The sequence below is a fragment of the Macaca nemestrina genome, chromosome 11 (assembly GCF_043159975.1).
Source record: "Macaca nemestrina isolate mMacNem1 chromosome 11, mMacNem.hap1, whole genome shotgun sequence".
NCBI lineage: Eukaryota > Metazoa > Chordata > Mammalia > Primates > Cercopithecidae > Macaca > Macaca nemestrina.
The window spans coordinates 67,424,247-67,443,141 of NC_092135.1; the positions used below are offsets into that span (position 1 = coordinate 67,424,247).

General features: G+C 37.8%; 1 protein-coding gene across 6 annotated transcripts in view; it reads right to left on the minus strand.

Annotated features, from left to right (window-relative positions):
* Nucleotides 1-1,324: 1,324 nt before the first annotated feature.
* The window catches only part of LOC105483278 (FAST kinase domains 1), a 52,084-nt gene continuing 34,513 nt past the window's right edge, over nt 1,325-18,895 (minus strand). For 5 of the 6 annotated variants that reach the window (XM_011744061.2, XM_011744065.2, XM_011744059.2 and 2 more), the window contains exons 9-15: nt 18,502-18,616; nt 13,520-13,648; nt 11,172-11,300; nt 10,385-10,498; nt 4,949-5,087; nt 4,183-4,297; nt 3,047-3,242 (exon numbers count right to left, since the gene is read on the minus strand). In XM_011744061.2, the coding sequence (XP_011742363.1) occupies nt 3,147-3,242; nt 4,183-4,297; nt 4,949-5,087; nt 10,385-10,498; nt 11,172-11,300; nt 13,520-13,648; nt 18,502-18,616 (837 nt within the window). In that variant the 3' untranslated portion in view covers nt 3,047-3,146. Of the gene's footprint in view, nt 3,243-4,182; nt 4,298-4,948; nt 5,088-10,384; nt 10,499-11,171; nt 11,301-13,519; nt 13,649-18,501; nt 18,617-18,895 lie in introns of all 6 variants that reach the window. The other variant, XM_011744064.2, reaches the window with a different exon arrangement.

The following is an 18,895-nucleotide window of genomic DNA, read 5'->3' on the forward strand; positions in this document are numbered from 1 at the left end:
ATAAATATGGAAATATATTTAACAGAAACAAGTTTTATTTTGGGTATTTAAAGTAGAATCCTGATTACTTTTCTATATTGAAAATACTTTTCTTAATTATAGCATGAATACAGAATCAAGAAATTCCCAAAGTGGAAAATCCTACAGGTTCTTCAACAAACAAACTGTTAGGAAGAGAAAGGGGCACTTATACAGACTCAAAAGGGTGGAGGAAGAGGGGGCCACAGGGATTATGGTGTCCAGAAATGTACATCTGGGTGATAAAACTGTAAGAAGTACTTACTATAAAATCAGGATTGAGGTTACTTTTGGAGACAGAATGCCAATCTATGTAGATGTAAAATTAAGTTTTAAAATAATGCTTCTTACAGGGTTTGAGGATGATGATGTTCTGGAATCAGATATGGGTGATAGTTGTATAAATTACTAAAAACCACTGAATTATACACTTTTAAAGGGTGAATTTTATAGTATGGGAATTATATCTCAATGAAAAAATGCTTTTGTTTATAACAATCTAAGTTATATAGATAGAAAAATCATCAATCAAAAATATAAGAGTATCTATATAAAGAAAACCATTTGAGCCGGGCGCGGTGGCTCAAGCCTGTAATCCCAGCACTTTGGGAGGCCGAGACGGGCGGATCACGAGGTCAGGAGATCGAGACCATCCTGGCTAACACGGTGAAACCCCATCTCTACTAAAAAATACAAAAAACTAGCCGGGCGAGGTGGCAGGTGCCTGTAGTCCCAGCTACTCAGGAGGCTGAGGCAGGAGAATGGCGTAAACCCGGGAGGCGGAGCTTGCAGTGAGCTGAGATCCGGCCACTGCACTCCAGCCTGGGCGACACAGCGAGACTCCGTCTCAAAACAAAAAACAAAAAACACATTTGAATCAGATAGCCTAGAGCAAGGGTCCCCAAATGGGCCACACAGCAAGAGGCAAGTGGTGGGCAGGCGAGTGAGCATTACCACTTGAGCTCCACCTCCTGTCAGACCAGCAGCTACGTTAGATTCTCATAGAGGGACGAACCCTATTGTGAACTGTACATGCAAGGGAACTAAGTTGCATGCTCCTTATGAGAATCTAACTAATGCCTGATGATCTGAGGTGGAACAGTTTCATCCTGAAACCATACCATCCCCCAACTGCTGTCCATGGAAAAACTGTCTTCTGCAAAAATGGTCCCTGAGGCCAAAAAGGTTGGGGACTGCTGGCCTAGAGAGAGTAGGAGATGTGACAGGTAAAAAAATTAGATCATGTGTAACAACTAGTGAAGGTATACCAGGGTTATTCAATCAAGATTTCCATGTACCTCAAGTATATAATGACTAAATTTTTAATTATTTATATCCAAAGGAAACCCTTTATAACCCTCATAAGCCTAATCATTTTATTCTAAAATTGCATAGTCAAATATTTTAACCTATTCAAGGGTTTAGTTCTTTGTTATCACTTGCTTGAGAAATAGAACACATTTCATGGAAATTAAACACTCTGAATTTAGCATTTCCACTAATATGAGTATGAAGAAATTCAGAAAGAGGAAGAGATAATGAGACATCTTTCACTTACTATTCTGATTTTGTTTTTCATAAAACGTTTTGTGAAGTTAATATTCCACAAAATATTCAGTATTAGAGTTCAAATCATGCAGTCATTGGATATTTTAAACATGTACTTCAACTAAGCCTAAGCCAAATATCAGTGAAGCAAATTACATGCAAGACACATATTTTAAAGCTATGCTTATGATAGAAGGCGCTCCAGCTACCAACTTATTTTGAGATAGTGTGAATTGAGAGGGTCATGGAGTCAGAAGATAGCCACCTTTCAGATGGTCAATTACCTCCACCACCACCAGGTGGCCTAAGTGAGGGTAGTTAGGCTGTGGCCTGCTAAGCACAAAACATCACTCTTAGAGAAGGGTTGGGGATTTATATCACATAGTAGGCCCTTAGTAACTATTTTATTGAATCAATGTGTTGTAAGACAGGGAAAACCCATTATTCCCTCAACATGTGTAGGATTACACCAGGTCAAGATTGGTGCACTCAACTACTACCCCATTTCATTGCTTCCATTTAGGAGAAAACGTATCTCCTCTCATTTTCTCTTGAACCAGTCAGGCTTTCACATGTGCCACTTCAAAACAACTATTTTCAAAGTATGAATGATTTTCATATTGCTAAATTTAATAACCATTTCCCATTTCTCATCTTTCCTGACCTTTCAGCAGCATCTGATACAACTACTCACTTCCTCCTTGAAATGCTTTATCCACTTGGCTTCTAGAAGTATTACTACCTTCCTTCCTCCTACCTCATTTGCCATCCCTGCTCAGTCTCCTTTCCTAATTCCTCCTCTTCCTCTTAATCTTTTAATGTTGGAGCACCTGAAAACTCAGTCCTCAGACCTCTCCTCCATTCACACTCTTCTCTAATCTCATTTAAAAGACATCACAAACTCAACATATCTAAAGCAAACTTGTGATCAACCCTCACCACATGCCCCCCATCTTGCTCTTCCTGTAGACTCCCCCATCTTAGTTAATGCTAATGACATCCTCTGAGTTGCTTAGGACAAAAACTTAGATTTATCCTTGACTCCTATTTCTCTCATACCTTATATCCAATCAGCGAGCAAATTCTGTTGCCTTTACCTTCAAAATATATCCAAAAAATCTGACTACTTCTCATTACCTCCACTGCTACCACGCTCTCCAAGTCACCATCCATTCTTGCCTGGATTATTGCAATGACCTCATAGAGAGTTTTCTTTCTTACACATTTGCCTCATTGTAGTCTTTTCTTATCTCAATAAGGTAGCCAAAGTAATGCAGTTAAAACGTGAGTTCATATCATTCCTTGCTTGAAACCCTCCAATGGCTTCTCATCTCACTCAGAGTAGCCAAGAGGTTGTATTTGACTCTGTTATCTCTTACCTTTTCTCTTATACACTCCCATCCCACTCCCCACTTGTTCTGCTCCAGCCACACTGGATCCTTTGTTATTCTGAAACATGCCAGGTATGTTCCCACCTTAGGACATTTGTACCTATTATTTTTTTTATTGAGACAGGCCACTTAATTAAAATAAGTCCAGATGTGACAAATGGTAACATTCATTTTAAATAAAAACTACAGTCATGACTTGACTTCTCCAAATATACGTTCTCTCAGGTAGTCCATTCGAGCATCCTTTGTTGACAGTGCCATAGAGTTCCATTCGAACTGAGAAATCTGTAAAATAAGTAATGTAGAACAATGAAAGTTTTAAAGCAACAACAAAAAACATTGAGGAAGACATATAAGCACTACTGATCAAAGCTGTAGGAATCCTATGAAATTAGTTTATGTAAGGATAGCCTGTGAAGCCTTATTGGAAGTCAAGTGGGTCCTTCTGACATTGCCTAGAAGACTTTTTTCTTCTCCTTTCATCCTCCTTTTCCTACAATACCAATGATGGACACTTTTTCCTACATAGTCTTCTATATTCATACACTAGTTGTTTCCTCTGATAACTCTATCCATCTCTACAGTGCCTCTCTTATAAGATATAGAAATCATAAGATATAGATATTCTAAAGACAATAAAATAAATGACAACTTTTATTTATTTTTATGAGACAGGGTCTTGCTCTGTCACCCAGGCTGGAGTGCAGTGGGACAATCACGGCTCACTGCAGCCTCAATCTCCTAAGATCAAGCAATCCTCCCACCTCAGCCACCCAAGTAGCCACAAGGATGAGCTATTGCACCTGGCCTGTTTGAGGGATACATTTTAAAAAACATATTTAAAAAGGTAATTCTGTCCCAGCACTTTGGGAGGCCGAAACGGGCGGATCACGAGGTCAGGAGATCGAGACCATCCTGGCTAACACGGTGAAACCCCGTCTCTACTAAAAAAAATACAAACAACTAGCTGGGCGAGGTGGCAGGCGCCTGTAGTCCCAGCTACTCAGGAGGCTGAGGCAGGAGAATGGCGTAAACCCGGGAGGCGGAGCTTGCAGTGAGCTGAGATCCGGCCACTGCACTCCAGCCTGGGCCACAGAGCGAGACTCCGTCTCAAAAAAAAAAAAAAAAAAAAAGGTAATTCTGGAACTTTCACATGAAAAGGAAGCACATGTACAGCTAGTGTCTCTGGGCTTTTTAGAGGCTGAATTACATGAGTATTTCATACCTGAATTACACGATACCCCAGAATTTCCAAATGTCGTTTTTTCATAGCAAATTTTCCTTTCATATGAGGGATATTTCTACAAAATGATTTTGAATCCAAAAATTCCAAAGCAATCCTACATAAGATAAAAAATATTTACTTCTAAAATCAAAATAAGAAACTGAATAATTACAAGCTTTTCAGAAACAAGACTGCATCTTTATAAACTAACAAAAGCCAATGAATATAAATGAGTATATCCAGTTATGTTTCTACTAAGAAATTAGTAATTAATGACAAACCTATTTAGTTACACAAAATAATTGTAAATATCTGTCTGCTTTCATCCATTTTTTTTTTGTCCAATATATATTTACACATGCCACTATACATAAGCCACTGTGAGGGGTACAAAGATGAAGTGACACAGCTTAAAGTCTAACAGAGAACACATGATGTATAGTAAGTTACTGTAATGCAGTGTAGGAAGTGGCTAAGTGCTATGAGAAAAGTAGAGAGGTATGGGAGCACAAAAGAAGATACTATTTTACTTCTAGTTGAGGACAATTCTTTTAGTACTTTAATCTAGGGAGATTGCTAGGCTTTGGACAGAAGAAAGCAGAACATTAAAGCAGAAGGGACAGAAAAAGCAAAGTTACAAAGGTGGAATGCATGACATACAAGGAACAGATTCCACTACTTTCAATCTTTGATCATTGACTTCAGTATAGTACCCCAAATTTAACATTTAGATATTAATACAATCTAAAACTAAGAGACAAATTACCTTTCAGCCCCTGGTGGCAGCCTTGATCCAACTATTTCAGTATTTGGTTCCCAAGGCATTTCTGGTAGCTGTCCCAATGCTGTATTATGGCTTCCATATGGAAGAGGTTTTTTTCTTTTATCCAAGATACACTCAAAATCTTAAGGAAGCATAGAAACTGGCAGTATGAATTAGGTAAAGTCTTACAGATAAAAGTTTTAAGATATATTTGAAATATATATGCATATATTTGTACACAAACCCACTCACAAAAGAATGATGAACCTCTTAAATCATCCAAGTAATTTTTATAAGATCTGATCCAATGGCACCTCTCTTTGGAAATCAATCAATAAAAAATCAACCAGAAGAATTACAAAACAATATTAAGTACCAGGATACATTTAGCACTGGGCTAGGCCAAATCACATTAAAGAGTTTTAATCTCTTTAAGGCTCTTGGTTACATTTGGAGGAAGCTAAACCAACTCATCTGAAAATTAATAAAGAAAAAGATCAAGCATTTATCCTCTTTCCTACATGAACTGTACATAAGGGTAACTAAAGAGTTGATATGGGAAAGTCCTTTTTAGACAAATTCCAGCTAATAAATGTAGAAGGCATGATAGATGTAGAATATCGCTGCTTTACCACCCCTCTGAATGATGGATTTAGGCAATGAGTGATCATTAATAACTGCTAAAATCAGCAGGTGAAAAGCTGACAGGGGAACTTTCTGTTGAATGAATCAGCTGATAACATACAAACCCACTAATGAGTCTTAATACATAAAAGACAACCAGGCCAGGCACAGTGGCTCACACCTGTAATCCCAGCATTTTGGGAGGCCGAGGCAGGCGGAGTGCTTAAGCTCAGGAGTTCCAGACCAGCCTGGGTAACATGGCAAAACCCAGTCTCTACAAAAAATTTAAAAAATAAGCCAGGTGTAGTGGCAGCTAGTCAGGCCAAGGAGGCTGAGGTGGGAGGATCCCTTGAACCTAGGATGTCAAGGCTGCAGTGAGCCATGCCTGTGCCACTGCACCTCAGCCTGGGCAACAGAGCCAGACTCTGTCCCCGCCCAAAAAAAAAATAAAAGAAAGAAAAAGAAAAAGAAACCAGCCTTGTGTGCCTCCTGATAGGAAGAAATAAGAAGTACAAGCCACTTACGAAGTTTTTGGCCAAAAAGAAAAACCTAAAAAAAACCCTAAAATCTAATCAAGTCTCTAGATATCACTAATGGTTTACAGCAAACCCAGGTTTACAGTAAAAACATTAAAAACTGTTAGATGACATATTAAATGTTATCACAGAGTTGCAATTAGAATTCTAAGTTCGAAATGTGAAAAAAAAAAACTTATTCTCAATTAAATTTTAAGTTAAAAAAAGGAGAAGTAGGAAAGGAAAGGTTAAACTAAAAACTGCAAACCAACCGAGTGGAATGTTAAGATCCCAATTTGAACAAATAAACTGTAAAATAAACATAAAAGACACTTAAAACAGGAAAAGCAAAGGTATAGGGATAGAGTGCATGAGACATATGAGGAATAGATTCCACTATCTTCAGTCCTTCATCATTGGGTTCATTATAGTACACCAAATCTAACATTTTGATAAAATGTTAAATTTTATCTAAAATTTCTCATATCTCTCTACTTATGTTAAATTTCCCATAATTCTACTACCTTCAATCTTGATCATTGAGTTCATTATAGTATGCCAAATCTAACATTTACATAAAATATTAAATTTTATCTAAAATTTCCCATATCTCTCTACTTATGTTAAATTTCACATACTGCTCTACATTTCTTTAAAAATATTAAATTATTATTAATGGTTATAGGATGATAAAGATGATATTATTGTTTTTAAAGTCATTCTTATCTTTTAGATATACATCCTGAAATGATGTCTGTGATTTGAAAAGAATCAGATGGAACTCTGGTGAAAAACTAAGGCACTGAACCATCTTTAAGTTAATTATGAAACATGAAATATATAGCTTTCTCATTAAGAGAATGAATTCTAGAGCCAGAATGCCAAGCTCAAATCCTGGCTCTGTCATTTTGCCAGGTATATAACCTTGGGCAATCAATAATGTTTGTGGGCTTCAGTCTCCTCATCTGTAAATAATTTACATACTTCATAGGGATATAATTTTACTATACGCATACACATACACAAGTACTTATAAAGTACTTAAAACAGTGTCTAACACATAATAAGCAATATATAAAGATATATCTATAATTGTTATTTGAAATTGCAGCATTGTTTGACAGATGGACATACCAGCAAAAAAAATCTTACAGATCGATTAAATAATAGCATACTCAACAAAATATGCAGTAACTAAAAAAGATGTTGTATAAGCATATCTGTTGGCATAGAAAAATATTCACAACATATAAAGTTATAAACTGCTATGAACTGAATGTGTCCCCCAAAATTCATATGTTGAAACATAATCATCAATGTGTTAAAAATAATAGTGGACCTTAGGCCAGGCATGGTATCTCACACCTGTTATCCTAGCATTTTGGGTGGCAGAGGCAGGAGGATTGCTTGAGCTCAGGAGTTTAAGACCAGCCTGTGCAACATGGTGAAACCCCATCTCCACAAAAAAACACAAAAATTAGCCTGGTGTCATGGTGTGTGCCTGTAGACCCAGCTACTCAGGAGGCTGAGGTGGGAGAATCACTTGAGCTCTGGAAGCAGAGGATGCAATGCACTATGATCATGCCACTGCACTCCTGCACTGCACTCCAACCTGGGTGACAGAACAAGAGCCTTTTTCAAAAAAAAAAGGTAGCACCTTTAGGAGATGATTAAGTCATGAGGGCAGAGCCCTCGTTAATGAGATTAGTGACGCTATAAATAAGCATCCTTTGCCTTCCTGTCCCTTCTGCCATGGGAGGACACAGCATTGAAAGAACCATCTTGGAAGCAGAGGCCAGGTCCTTACTAGATACCAAACCTGTTGGTATCTCGAGCTTGGAATTCCTAGCCTCCAGAATTTCTGTTGTTTATAAATTAACCAGTCTCAAGTATTTTGTTGTAACAGCAGAAAAGGACTAAAACACAAACCCTACAGAAGAAAACCATTTTTGTCTTTTTCTTTTTTAAGTTAGGAAAACAGACACCAAAAGCAAACAGTGGCTATATCATGGGTAATTTTTCTTTTTTGTTATCTTCCTTTTCTAGTTTTTCTATGCTAAGCATGTCTTGTGTAATTTTTTTAAGAGATGGGGTTATGTTCATATTGTTCTGAAGAAAACAAGAACAATTTTAAAAAGAGATGGTGTCTCACTGTATTGCCCAGGCTGGAATCAAACTTCTGGGCTCAAGTGATCCTCCTACCTCTGTCTCTCAAAGTAGCTAGGATTACAGGCTTGCACTACCATGCCCAGCTTCAATGTTTGTTTCTTGTTTTGTTTTGTTTTTGTTTTAGAGACACAGTCTTGCTCTGTCACTCAGGCTAGAGTGCAGTAGAGTGACTGTAACTCACTGTAGACTCCAATTCCTGGGTTCAAGAGATCCTCCCACCTCAGCCTCCTAATGGGACTACAAGGGCATGCCACCATGCCTGCTAATTATTTATTTATTTATTTGGAGACAGGGTCTCACTGTATTGCCCAGGCTGGTCTCAAACTCCTGAGCAATGGGACTAGAGGGGCATGCCACCATGCCTGTTATTTTATTTATGTATGTATTTATTTATTTAGAGATAGGGTTTCACTATATTGCCCAGGCTGGTCTCAAACTCCTGAGCTCAAGCCATCCTTCCACCTCAGCCTCCCAAAGTGCTGAGACTATGTGTATGAGCATGAGCCACTGAGCCCAGCCAATTTATGGATTTTTGTCACTCATACCCAACTCAATCCTGATTAATATAAAATCAAAGGAAACTTGTGTTTTGTAACACAAGATGAGAGTATTAATGATTATCTAGTTCACCTTCCTGCCCAGTATAAAAATCACACACATCTATCATCTGAATATTCAGCCTCTGCCTCAACATTACTTCTTCAGAAAGCAGCCAATAATTCTCCTTATACCAAGTTAAATCTGCTTTCTTTCATTTTTACCATTTTGTTCATCTTTAAGATAGAGATACCTAGTTCTCTACTTAACAATCCTTCAAACATTTTAAAAGATTATGGTCCCCATAAGACTTCTATTTTTCAGACTAAACATCCTTTTCCCGCACCCCCCCCAAGTAAGATATATTGGGCTGGGCACAGTGGCTCACACCTGTAATCCCAACACTCTGGGAGGCTGAGCTGAGGCAGGAGAATCGCTTGAGCCCAGGAGTTTGAGACCAGCCTGGGCAACATAGTGAGACCCTGTCTCTATAAAAAAATTAAAATAAAAATAAATGTATTGAGCACTTACTATGTTCCAAGGATAGTGTTAAATGCTTCACATGCAATATCTCAGTTAATCCTATCAAGTAGGCATTATTATCCCCATTTCACTGATGAAGAAGCTAACAAGGTTCGGAAGAACTTGCTCAAGGATTGAAATCCATGCAATCCTAGTCTTCTCTAGTTCTAAGACATGATTAGACAAGATCCTTCACTATCTGTCCTCCTTTGTTTCTAGACCCTACATGTCACTGTCTCTTAAAAAGGACAACATGCAAAAAAAAAAAAATACAATATTAAGATGTCTGAAAAATAGAATACAATGGGATTACCAACTTTGTTGTTATTATTAACAATATAGTTTAAATAGTATTTGATTTTTGGCTACCATTTACGCTGTTAGTTTATACCAAGTTTATAATCCTTTTAAATATGCTGTATATATGCAGAGGTTTTCTAAACCTAAATTTAGAAAGTTTATGTTAATTATCTTAAAATTTTATCTTTTTCATTTAAGATCACCATTTGAATATAGCAATATCTTTGAAAATTTTATATTGCCATCAACATAAGCTAGTCCACTAGCTTTATGTAATCCACAATTCAATTAGAATGCATTTCACAACTAGAACAGTTGAGAAACAAGATTAATCAGGTTAACATCAAGCACAGTATCTTTGGAAATCTTCATCCAGGCTGATAATCCAACTTAGTTTTTCAGATGAACTTAAAACAATGAAATACAGATTAAAGAGTCATTTCCCTTATTTTCACACACCGAATGGAGAGGACAGAATCTTTTGAAGATACAGAAACATTCAGTGAATCTGAATCTGGGTTTTACTTAGAATTGGTGGAGGACTGACCTTAATTTTATTTTATTTTCTAAAGAACAGAAAATGCTCCTGGTTATCAACACTGAGCCATGCAAACTTGAGGATTTATTCTATTGTTCTTTCTACCTGTTTGGAAATTTTAATAATAATAACAACTTGAAAAAAAATCAAAAAACTTTTAAAAATTCCAACTGATGATTCTATTCATATTAGTTTGATTTTCTGAAAGTAACTAATAACCTACCAATAACTTACCTACTGTGTGGTAATAAGGCGTAAGAACCGAGGCTTTTACACAATTGATTCCTCCTAGTACCTCCGCTAACATTTTATAAATCTGCTGTTGTGCTCCATTCATGATGCCAATACCTTTATAAAATATAAAGAATTAGTCTACTTAATCTTTTTTTTTTTTTTTTTTTTTTGAGATGGAGTTTTCGCACTTGTTGCCCAGGGTGGAATGCAATGGCACGATCTCGGCTCACTGCAACCTCCGTCTCCCCAGTTCAAGCAATTCTCCTGCCTCAGCCTCCTGAGTAGCTGGGATTACAAGTGTGCACCCCCACACCCGGCTAATTTTGTATTTTTAGTAGAGAAGGGGTTTCTCCATGTTGTTGGTCAGGCTGGTCTCAAACTCCTGACCTCAGGTGATCTGCCAGCCTTTCAGCCTCCCAAAGTGCTGGGATTACAGGCGTGAGCCACCGCACCCGGCCTTAATCAGTTTTTTAATGAAAATCATTCCAATTCTACAAATTGAAAAATAAAGATTAATATTTCCAATAAGAGCTTCAATGTAATATCTTATGTAATGACACTAAATTCAATAAAAGTTCTTTGCTCTCAACTGAAAGAGGGTTATGTCCCAAATATTAAGAAATTCTTATAATGTTCCATCTACAATATCACATATAAAATATTAAACAGGTCACGGCACTCTTGGGAAGGCTCGTGTCATGTTTCAGTATAACAAGATTAACAATGTACTACACAATAATTTACTTTAGAATTAAACTTTGCTATCTGACTAAAAGAAAACGCAAACCTTTATTATATTGTTGACAGAAGCGATCATGAAACCATGGAATCTGAAACTCAGGGCATTCCAAGCAGATTGATCTATTTAACTCCATAAGATGAAACTGGACTCTTGCACTTAGAGATGAAGATAAAACTGAAATTAATAAAATACTAATGAATTTTGAGAGCTGAAACCTAGGAAAGACAACCCATTTTTTTTCACATTCATTTATCCCCACTATTACTAGATGCTTTTATTCTAACAGTATTTAGAACTGTTTACATTTCTAATTTACAAATGTATGCTTCATATTTTTAAATTATTACATTCAGTGACATGATTAGGACCAACTCCTACACTGTTCTCATTAATCATGAATGTTAAAAGTACATTTAAAAAATACTCCTGGCAGGGCGCGGTGGCTCACGCCTGTAATCCCAACACTTTGAGAGGCTGAGGTGGGTGGATCACCTGAGGTCAGGAGTTCAAGACCAGCCTGACCAACATGGAGAAACCCCATCTCTACTAAAAATACAAAATTAGCCGGGCATGGTGGCGCCTGCCTGTAATCCCAGCTACTCGGGAGGCCAAGGCAGGAGAATTGCTTGAATCCAGAAGGTGGAGGTTTCAGGTAGCCAAGATCATGCCATTGCACTCCAGCCTGGGCAACAAGCGCAAAACTCCGTCTCAAAAAAAAAAAAAAAAATACTCCCAAGAATTTTCATTCACCTAATATTCCATACTTAGGATTTTATCCTAAGGAAACAATGATTCATGTATAACAATTCATTACTTACAATGATGAGGAATTAGAAACAATCTATAAGATGACAAATTTTATTATATCCATATAATGGGACATTATGTGGCCAATAAAAAAAGATATAAAAATATTTAATAACATGGAAAATTGCTCAAAATATAGTTAGATGGAAAAAGGCAGCATACAAAAGTGAACATATAAGTAATCCAAATTTTGTTTTAAAATTCATATAGGGGCCAGGCATGGGGGCTCATACCTGTAATCCTACCACTTTGTAAGGCCGAGGTGGACAGATCACTTGAGGTCAGGAGTTCAACACCAACCTGGCCAACATGGTGAAACCTCGTCTCTACTGCAAATAGAAAAATTAGCCGGGCATGGTGGCACCTACTTAAAATCCCAGCTACTCGAGAGGCTGAAGCAGGAGAATCAATCACTTGAAATGGGAAGGCGGAGGTTGCCGTGAGCTAAGTTTGAGCCACTGCACTCCAGCCTGAGAAACAGAGCAAGACTCCATCTCAAAAAAAAAAAAAGAAAAGAAAAAGAAAGTAAGAATACAGGGGCTGGGTACAGAGGCTCATGCCTGTAATCCCAACACTTTGGGAGGCCAAGGCAAGAGGATTGCTTGAGGCCAGGAGCTAGAGACCAGCCTGGGCAACATAGCAAAACTCTGTCTCAAAATATAAAAATAAAAAATTTAACAAATTAAAATTAAATACAGGCTGGGTGTGGGGGTTCACACATCTGGGAGGCCAAGGAGGGAGAATCACTTGAGCTCAAGAGTTTGACACCAGCCTGGGCAATACAGTGAGATCCCAGCTATTAAAAAAAAAAAAAATTAGCTGGGCATGGTGACACACGCCTGTGGTCCCAGCTACTCGGAAGGCTGAGGTGGGAGGATCACTTGATCCTGGAGTCCAAGGCTTCAGTGAGCTATAACTGCACCACTGCACTCCAGCCTGGGCAACAGAGTGAGACCCTGTCTCAAAACAAAACAAAAAAACACAAATATATAAACATTCACACAAGAGAAGGAGAAAGACAGAAAAGAAATACTCCAAAACATTAAAAGTGGTAGTTTTTTGGTTTTTTTTTTTATTTTATTTTATTATTACTATTTTTTTTGGAGACGGAGTCTCGCTCTGTCGCCCAGGCTGGAGTGCAGTGGCCGGATCTCAGCTCACTGCAAGCTCCGCCTCCCGGCTTCACGCCATTCTCCTGCCTCAGCCTCCCAAGTAGCTGGGACTACAAGCGCCCGCCACCTCACCCGGCTAGTTTTTTTTGTATTTTTTTTTAGTAGAGACGGGGTTTCGCCGTGTTAGCCAGGATGGTCTCGATCTCCTGACCTCGTGATCCGCCCGTCTCGGCCTCCCAAAGTGCTGGGATTACAGGATTGAGCCACCGCGCCCGGCCAAAAGTGGTAGTTTTAAGTAAGATGGGTAATTTTTTATTTTCTATTTTATTCCTGTGTTTTCCAAATTTCTACAATAAGCATGAATACTATTAGAAACAGAAAAAAGTTATTAACATTAAAATTCTTCAGTATAGGTAGACCCGAGATTTGGATATAAAGTACAACAGACAAATAAATTAAAACGTAGATACATACTTTCAAGTTGAGAATCCAATCTAGATAAGAATTCGATGTTAAAAATTGACTTTAGCAGATCTTCTGGAAAATATTGAAGTGTGGCCAAAGAGAAACCAAGATACACTAACATAAGAGGATCCAATATACCTAAAAGAAAATTAAGATTTTTTTAAAGGTATAGCTGCCTCACTTATATATAAATTTATAATTTATTCAGGCAAAGCTAGGTTTTAAAAAGAAAATGATACACAGTTTTGATAAAACTAATCTATACTGTTACAAGACAGGATAATGGTTAAGTGGTTACCTTTGGGTGGGGTCCAAGTAGGAAAAGGGGACAAGAGGAGAAGGGTACTGTGATAATACTCTGTGTCTTAACCTCAGTACTGATTCCCTGGGTGATTCAATTTGAATAAACTCATACTATTATACTAAAGTTATATGAACATTTGTTATTACACTTTAGTAAGAAGTTTTAAAAATAGCCTTGGAAAAAGAATCCAAAACAAAAGGACAGTGCTGCATGTAAAAAGAAGTGATCCCGGTATTGGCGATAATAATACAATAGTGTTCAGAATATGTTACATACCATTCTAAACACTTTAGATATACCAACTCATTTATATGTTATATCAGTAGAAACAATTATCTCTGCTTTATAAAGAAGCATTAGGAAGCACAGAGAGGTTAAATGACTTGCCCAAGATCACAGAGTTGGCAAGCAGAGAGTAGGATTTAACCCAGAATGTCCAGCTCTGGAGCCTGGATTATTATACCATGCTGCTCTCTGGGGATCTCAGATCTCCAAGCAGAGTGTACACATGTTTGAGGCTTAGGTCTTGCCTAGCACCTCCTCCTTTAGTTGTCACCCAGCAGCATGGCAGATGTCCCACAGTATAAGGCTTCAACTATTTACCTAATTTGCCTCATCCAAGAGACATTTCTAACGTGAGGGAAAAGGCCACCTAAAATGCCTGATTGGTATCAATATTCTTACTAAGGACAGAATAGACAATATTAAATCTTTCCTTTTCAATTTTTTACTGAGTTTATTTAATAAAGCAAGACCAGGTCATAACAGTGATGATCTCCACCAGCAAAACTAATCTGTCAAAATTTGTCATTACTCAAAACAATGAAAAGTATTACTCTATTAGCTATTTAAAATTTTACTTATAAAGTTCCCTAGGAATTTTTAAAACTTTCTCTGATTAAGTTTTTAAAACTCAAAGCTATACTTCTCAATCTTTCTTCCCTTATACTCTTTAGCAACAAAAATTTCTAATTTCTAAGACTATTTGGAGAATATGGGAAAAGATGTACTTTTATTTCCTTCTGGCTGTTGACACATGACTAAACAACCAGGAGAATATACTCTCTCAATTTAAAGGCTCATCTTTCTACATATAGTTGTGTTACTAAAAAGGGGTATAAATGTACACCACACATGAAACACATTCATATACACATATACATATACATATACACATACATATACATATACATATACATATGCATATCCCAGCCTCATGTTGTAGGCTGTGACACAGTAGTATCAGACATGGTTAGATGCTATCTGGCCCACAGATCCCACAAAAATGTAGCAAAGTCCATTAGCATGATGCAGACACAATTAATATATTCATACTTGTTTCACACCACCTTCACCAGAGGTCTAAAGGTCTATATAAATCCCTAGTGTAGAGCCCAACATGTTATGCTGGATATGGAAGCTCTCAGTATCTGTTGCTTGGTAGATAACTGGGTAATTTTTACTCTCCAGGCAGAGCAAAAAGATCTGAGGAAACCAGTCTCTGGCTGTCTCTCCAACCTTATCTCCTACCAACTTGGTCTCTCTCATCCACTCCTGCCACATTGAATTCACTGTTCCTGGAAAAAACCAAACATGCTCTCACCTGAGGGCCCTTTCCACTTCCCTTTCTTTCATCCTGGGACTCTCTTCCCTATCTACTGACATGGATCACTCCCTCACTTCATTTAATCCATGGTTAAATGACATCTCCTCAGAGAGGCAGTCCCTGAATCCCTTATCCAAAATTTACTCCATCTCACACTTAGCATGATGCTCCAGCCTATACACTTACCCTGCTCTAATGTTCTTGAAGGTACTTATCACCATCTGACCTTAGAGGCTTGTTTATTGTTTACGTCAATCTCCCCCTACCAGAAAGTAAACTCCATGATGGTAGTTTATCTGTTTTTACTCTCTCCTGTATCTCCAGTGCCTAGAAGAATACCTGACAGTAAGTACATGGAAAGTGTTGAGTGAAAAGGAATGGCTACTGAGCATTTCTCCTCTAAAACTTCTATATCATACTGACAAGTACATAGTGTGAGTCTGAGAAGAAAAGTCTCATAAAGCTCTACTCCTTGAAGGTCAAACTGTTCCAAACACAACTCAGACCCAAAATAAAAATGAAAAGGAAAAAGAAAAAGTAATTTCCTGTCTCTGCTATCTTCACATATTGCTTCTGCTAAGGCTAACAGCAGGAAGGACTATTTCTATTCTACTTTTCTCTAGTACTGAAATATTATCAAAAGACTTTTCTGGCCAGGTGTGGTGGCTCATGCCTGTAATCCCAGCACTTGGGAGGCCAAAGTGGGAGGACTACTTGAGCCCAGGAGTTTGATATCAGCCTGGGCAATGTAGCAAGACCCCATCTCTAAATTTAAAAGATAATTTCTTTAAAGACCTTTTTAAGAGATGCAAAATAATCAGCATAAGAGCAGCAACCCTTCAAACAGTTGACAAACATCTATTAAGATTCTTAAGAAACATTTTTTTTTTACTTTTAAAAAACAATCTGGCAAGACTCCGTCTCAAAAAAAAAATCTAAATAGACAGAAACAATCAGACATTATGTGCCTCCAGATGTGATCTAAATATAAGGTACACAGCACCACATACAAGTTATTTTTGCTGTAAATGTTTAATCTGAACCTAACCAAGCATCTATACCTAACTTCTAGTTTACTACAAATGCAGGAGATGGGGAAGCAAGTTAAAGGAAAACAATCAGACAAATCCAGAATGTGGCACAATTTATAATAAATGGCCAGTCGTTTTATAAAAATAAATATCAAGCAAAAAAGATGGAGGAAAATACATAACTACTCAATATTGGTTGTTTAAAAAAAAATAGTTATAGTCAGGCACTGTGGCTCACGTCTGTAATCCCAGCACTTTGGGAGGCTAAGGTGGGTGGATCACCTGAAGTCGGGAGTTCCAGACCAGCCTGACCAACATGGAGAAACCCCGTCTCTACTAAAAATACAAAATTCGCCAGGTGTGGTGGAGCATGCCTGTAATCCCAGCTACTCGGGAGGCTGTGGCAGGAGAATCGCTTGAACCCAGGAGGCGGAAGTTGCAGTGAGCCGAGATCGCGCCGTTACACTCCAGCCTGGGTAACAAAAGCAAAACTCTGTCTCAAAAAAAGAAAAAAGCTGGCCGGGCGCAGTGGCTCAAGCCTGTAATCCCAGCACTTTGGGAGGCCGAGACGGGCGGATCACGAGGTCAGGAGATCGAGACCATCCTGGCTAACACGGTGAAACCCCGTCTCTACTAAAAAATACAAAAAACTAGCTGGGCGAGGTGGCGGGCGCCTGTAGTCCCAGCTACTCGGGAGGCTGAGGCAGGAGAATGGCCTGAACCCGGGAGGCGGAGCTTGCAGTGAGCTGAGATCTGGCCACTGCACTCCAGCCCGGGCGACAGAGCAAGACTTCGTCTCAAAAAACAAAAAAAGAAAAAAGTTATACAAGATAATTTGGTGACTATTGGGAAAATTTGATTACAGACTAGGTAGTAGATGGTACTTGTTCATTTTCTTTAGTAATAGTAATGATACCAGTATTGTAGTTACATAGGAGAATGTCCTTATAACCCGAAGTACATAGAGCTGACAATTGGAAGGTTCATCATACACATACACACTTGTGCATATACACAGAGCAAATGTGGCAAATGTTAATATTCAATCACAATTGTGGGTCTACAGCTTATTATACAGATGTTTGTTATATTGTTCAATTTTTCTGTATATTTGAAAACCTGGATAGCAAAAAATTAAGAAAAAAACAAAAAACCAAGTCAATGCCAAGAAAAGAAAAAAGGGAAACAAAATTATAGACTATAAGAGACTGAAGAGATAACAACCAAACACAATGATTGAATACTGGGTCCAAAACAACTACTCTAAAATGTATTTTGGGAACACTTAGGGAGACTGAAACATGAACTGTGTATTAGTTATTAGGGAATTATGATTAAGTTTCTTACTGTGTCAACAGTATTGCGGTGGTATAGAAGAATGTCATTATTCTTAGGAGATGTATGCTAAAGTAATTAGGGGTGGAGGGTCACAATGCCTACAACTTTGAAATAGCTCAGAAAAAAATAAAAGAGTCAGAGAAACAAACAGATAAGCAAATACAATAAAATGTTAACATTATTGAATCTATACAGTGAGTATGTATGTGTTCTTTGTTTAATTATTTATACAAGTTTGACATTTTTCTTAATTAAAATGGATACAAAGTTTTTTTAGGGCCAGGAGCAGTGGCTCACACCTGTAATCCCAACATTTTGGGAGGCCTTGGCAGGTGGATCACCTGAGGTCAGGAGTTCCAGGCCACCCTGGCCAACATGGTGAAACCCTGTCTGTACTAAAAATGCAAAAAATTAGCCAGGTGTGGTGGCGCATGCTTATAGTCCAAGCTACTGGGGTGACTGAGGCAGGAGAATCACTTGAACCCAGGAGACAGGTTGCAGTGACGCAAGATTGTGCCACTGCACTCCAGCCTGGGTGACAGAGCAAGACTCTGTCTCAAAAACAAACAAACAAACAAACAAAAAACCTTTTTTTAAGTAGAGAATTCATGGCTATTATGGTTACCCTTTAAATGAGGGACATCTCCTAGCTCAGCAGCAACAGGTAACCTCTGACTTATTCACTCAGTGTATTACCAAACAATATACCTACCTAAATAAGAATTAAGATGTTGCACGCAAGTTCCAAAAAATTCATCCCTTTGAGGTGGATCATAGTTCAAAGTGCTGAATGGAAGAATAATAGCAAGGATTGTAAAAGGATGGATCTGTATAAAAAGAACAAAAAATTTATAGTTTAAACTTTAGGAAAATAAGACAAAATTTTAAGCTAATTATTTTTTAGGAGAAATCTTTTCCTATCATCACTACAGTTAAATAATAAATGTATCTCTGCTTATTAATTTTTCCATCCTGCTATAATTTATTTAACCCCACCCACAATTAATAACTCCAAAAGTGTTAATGTAACAAAAAAGAAGTAAATCAGACAATCTACAAATTTATTTTGTTAGGTGTAAAATTCTATTCTGGCTGGGAGTGGTAGC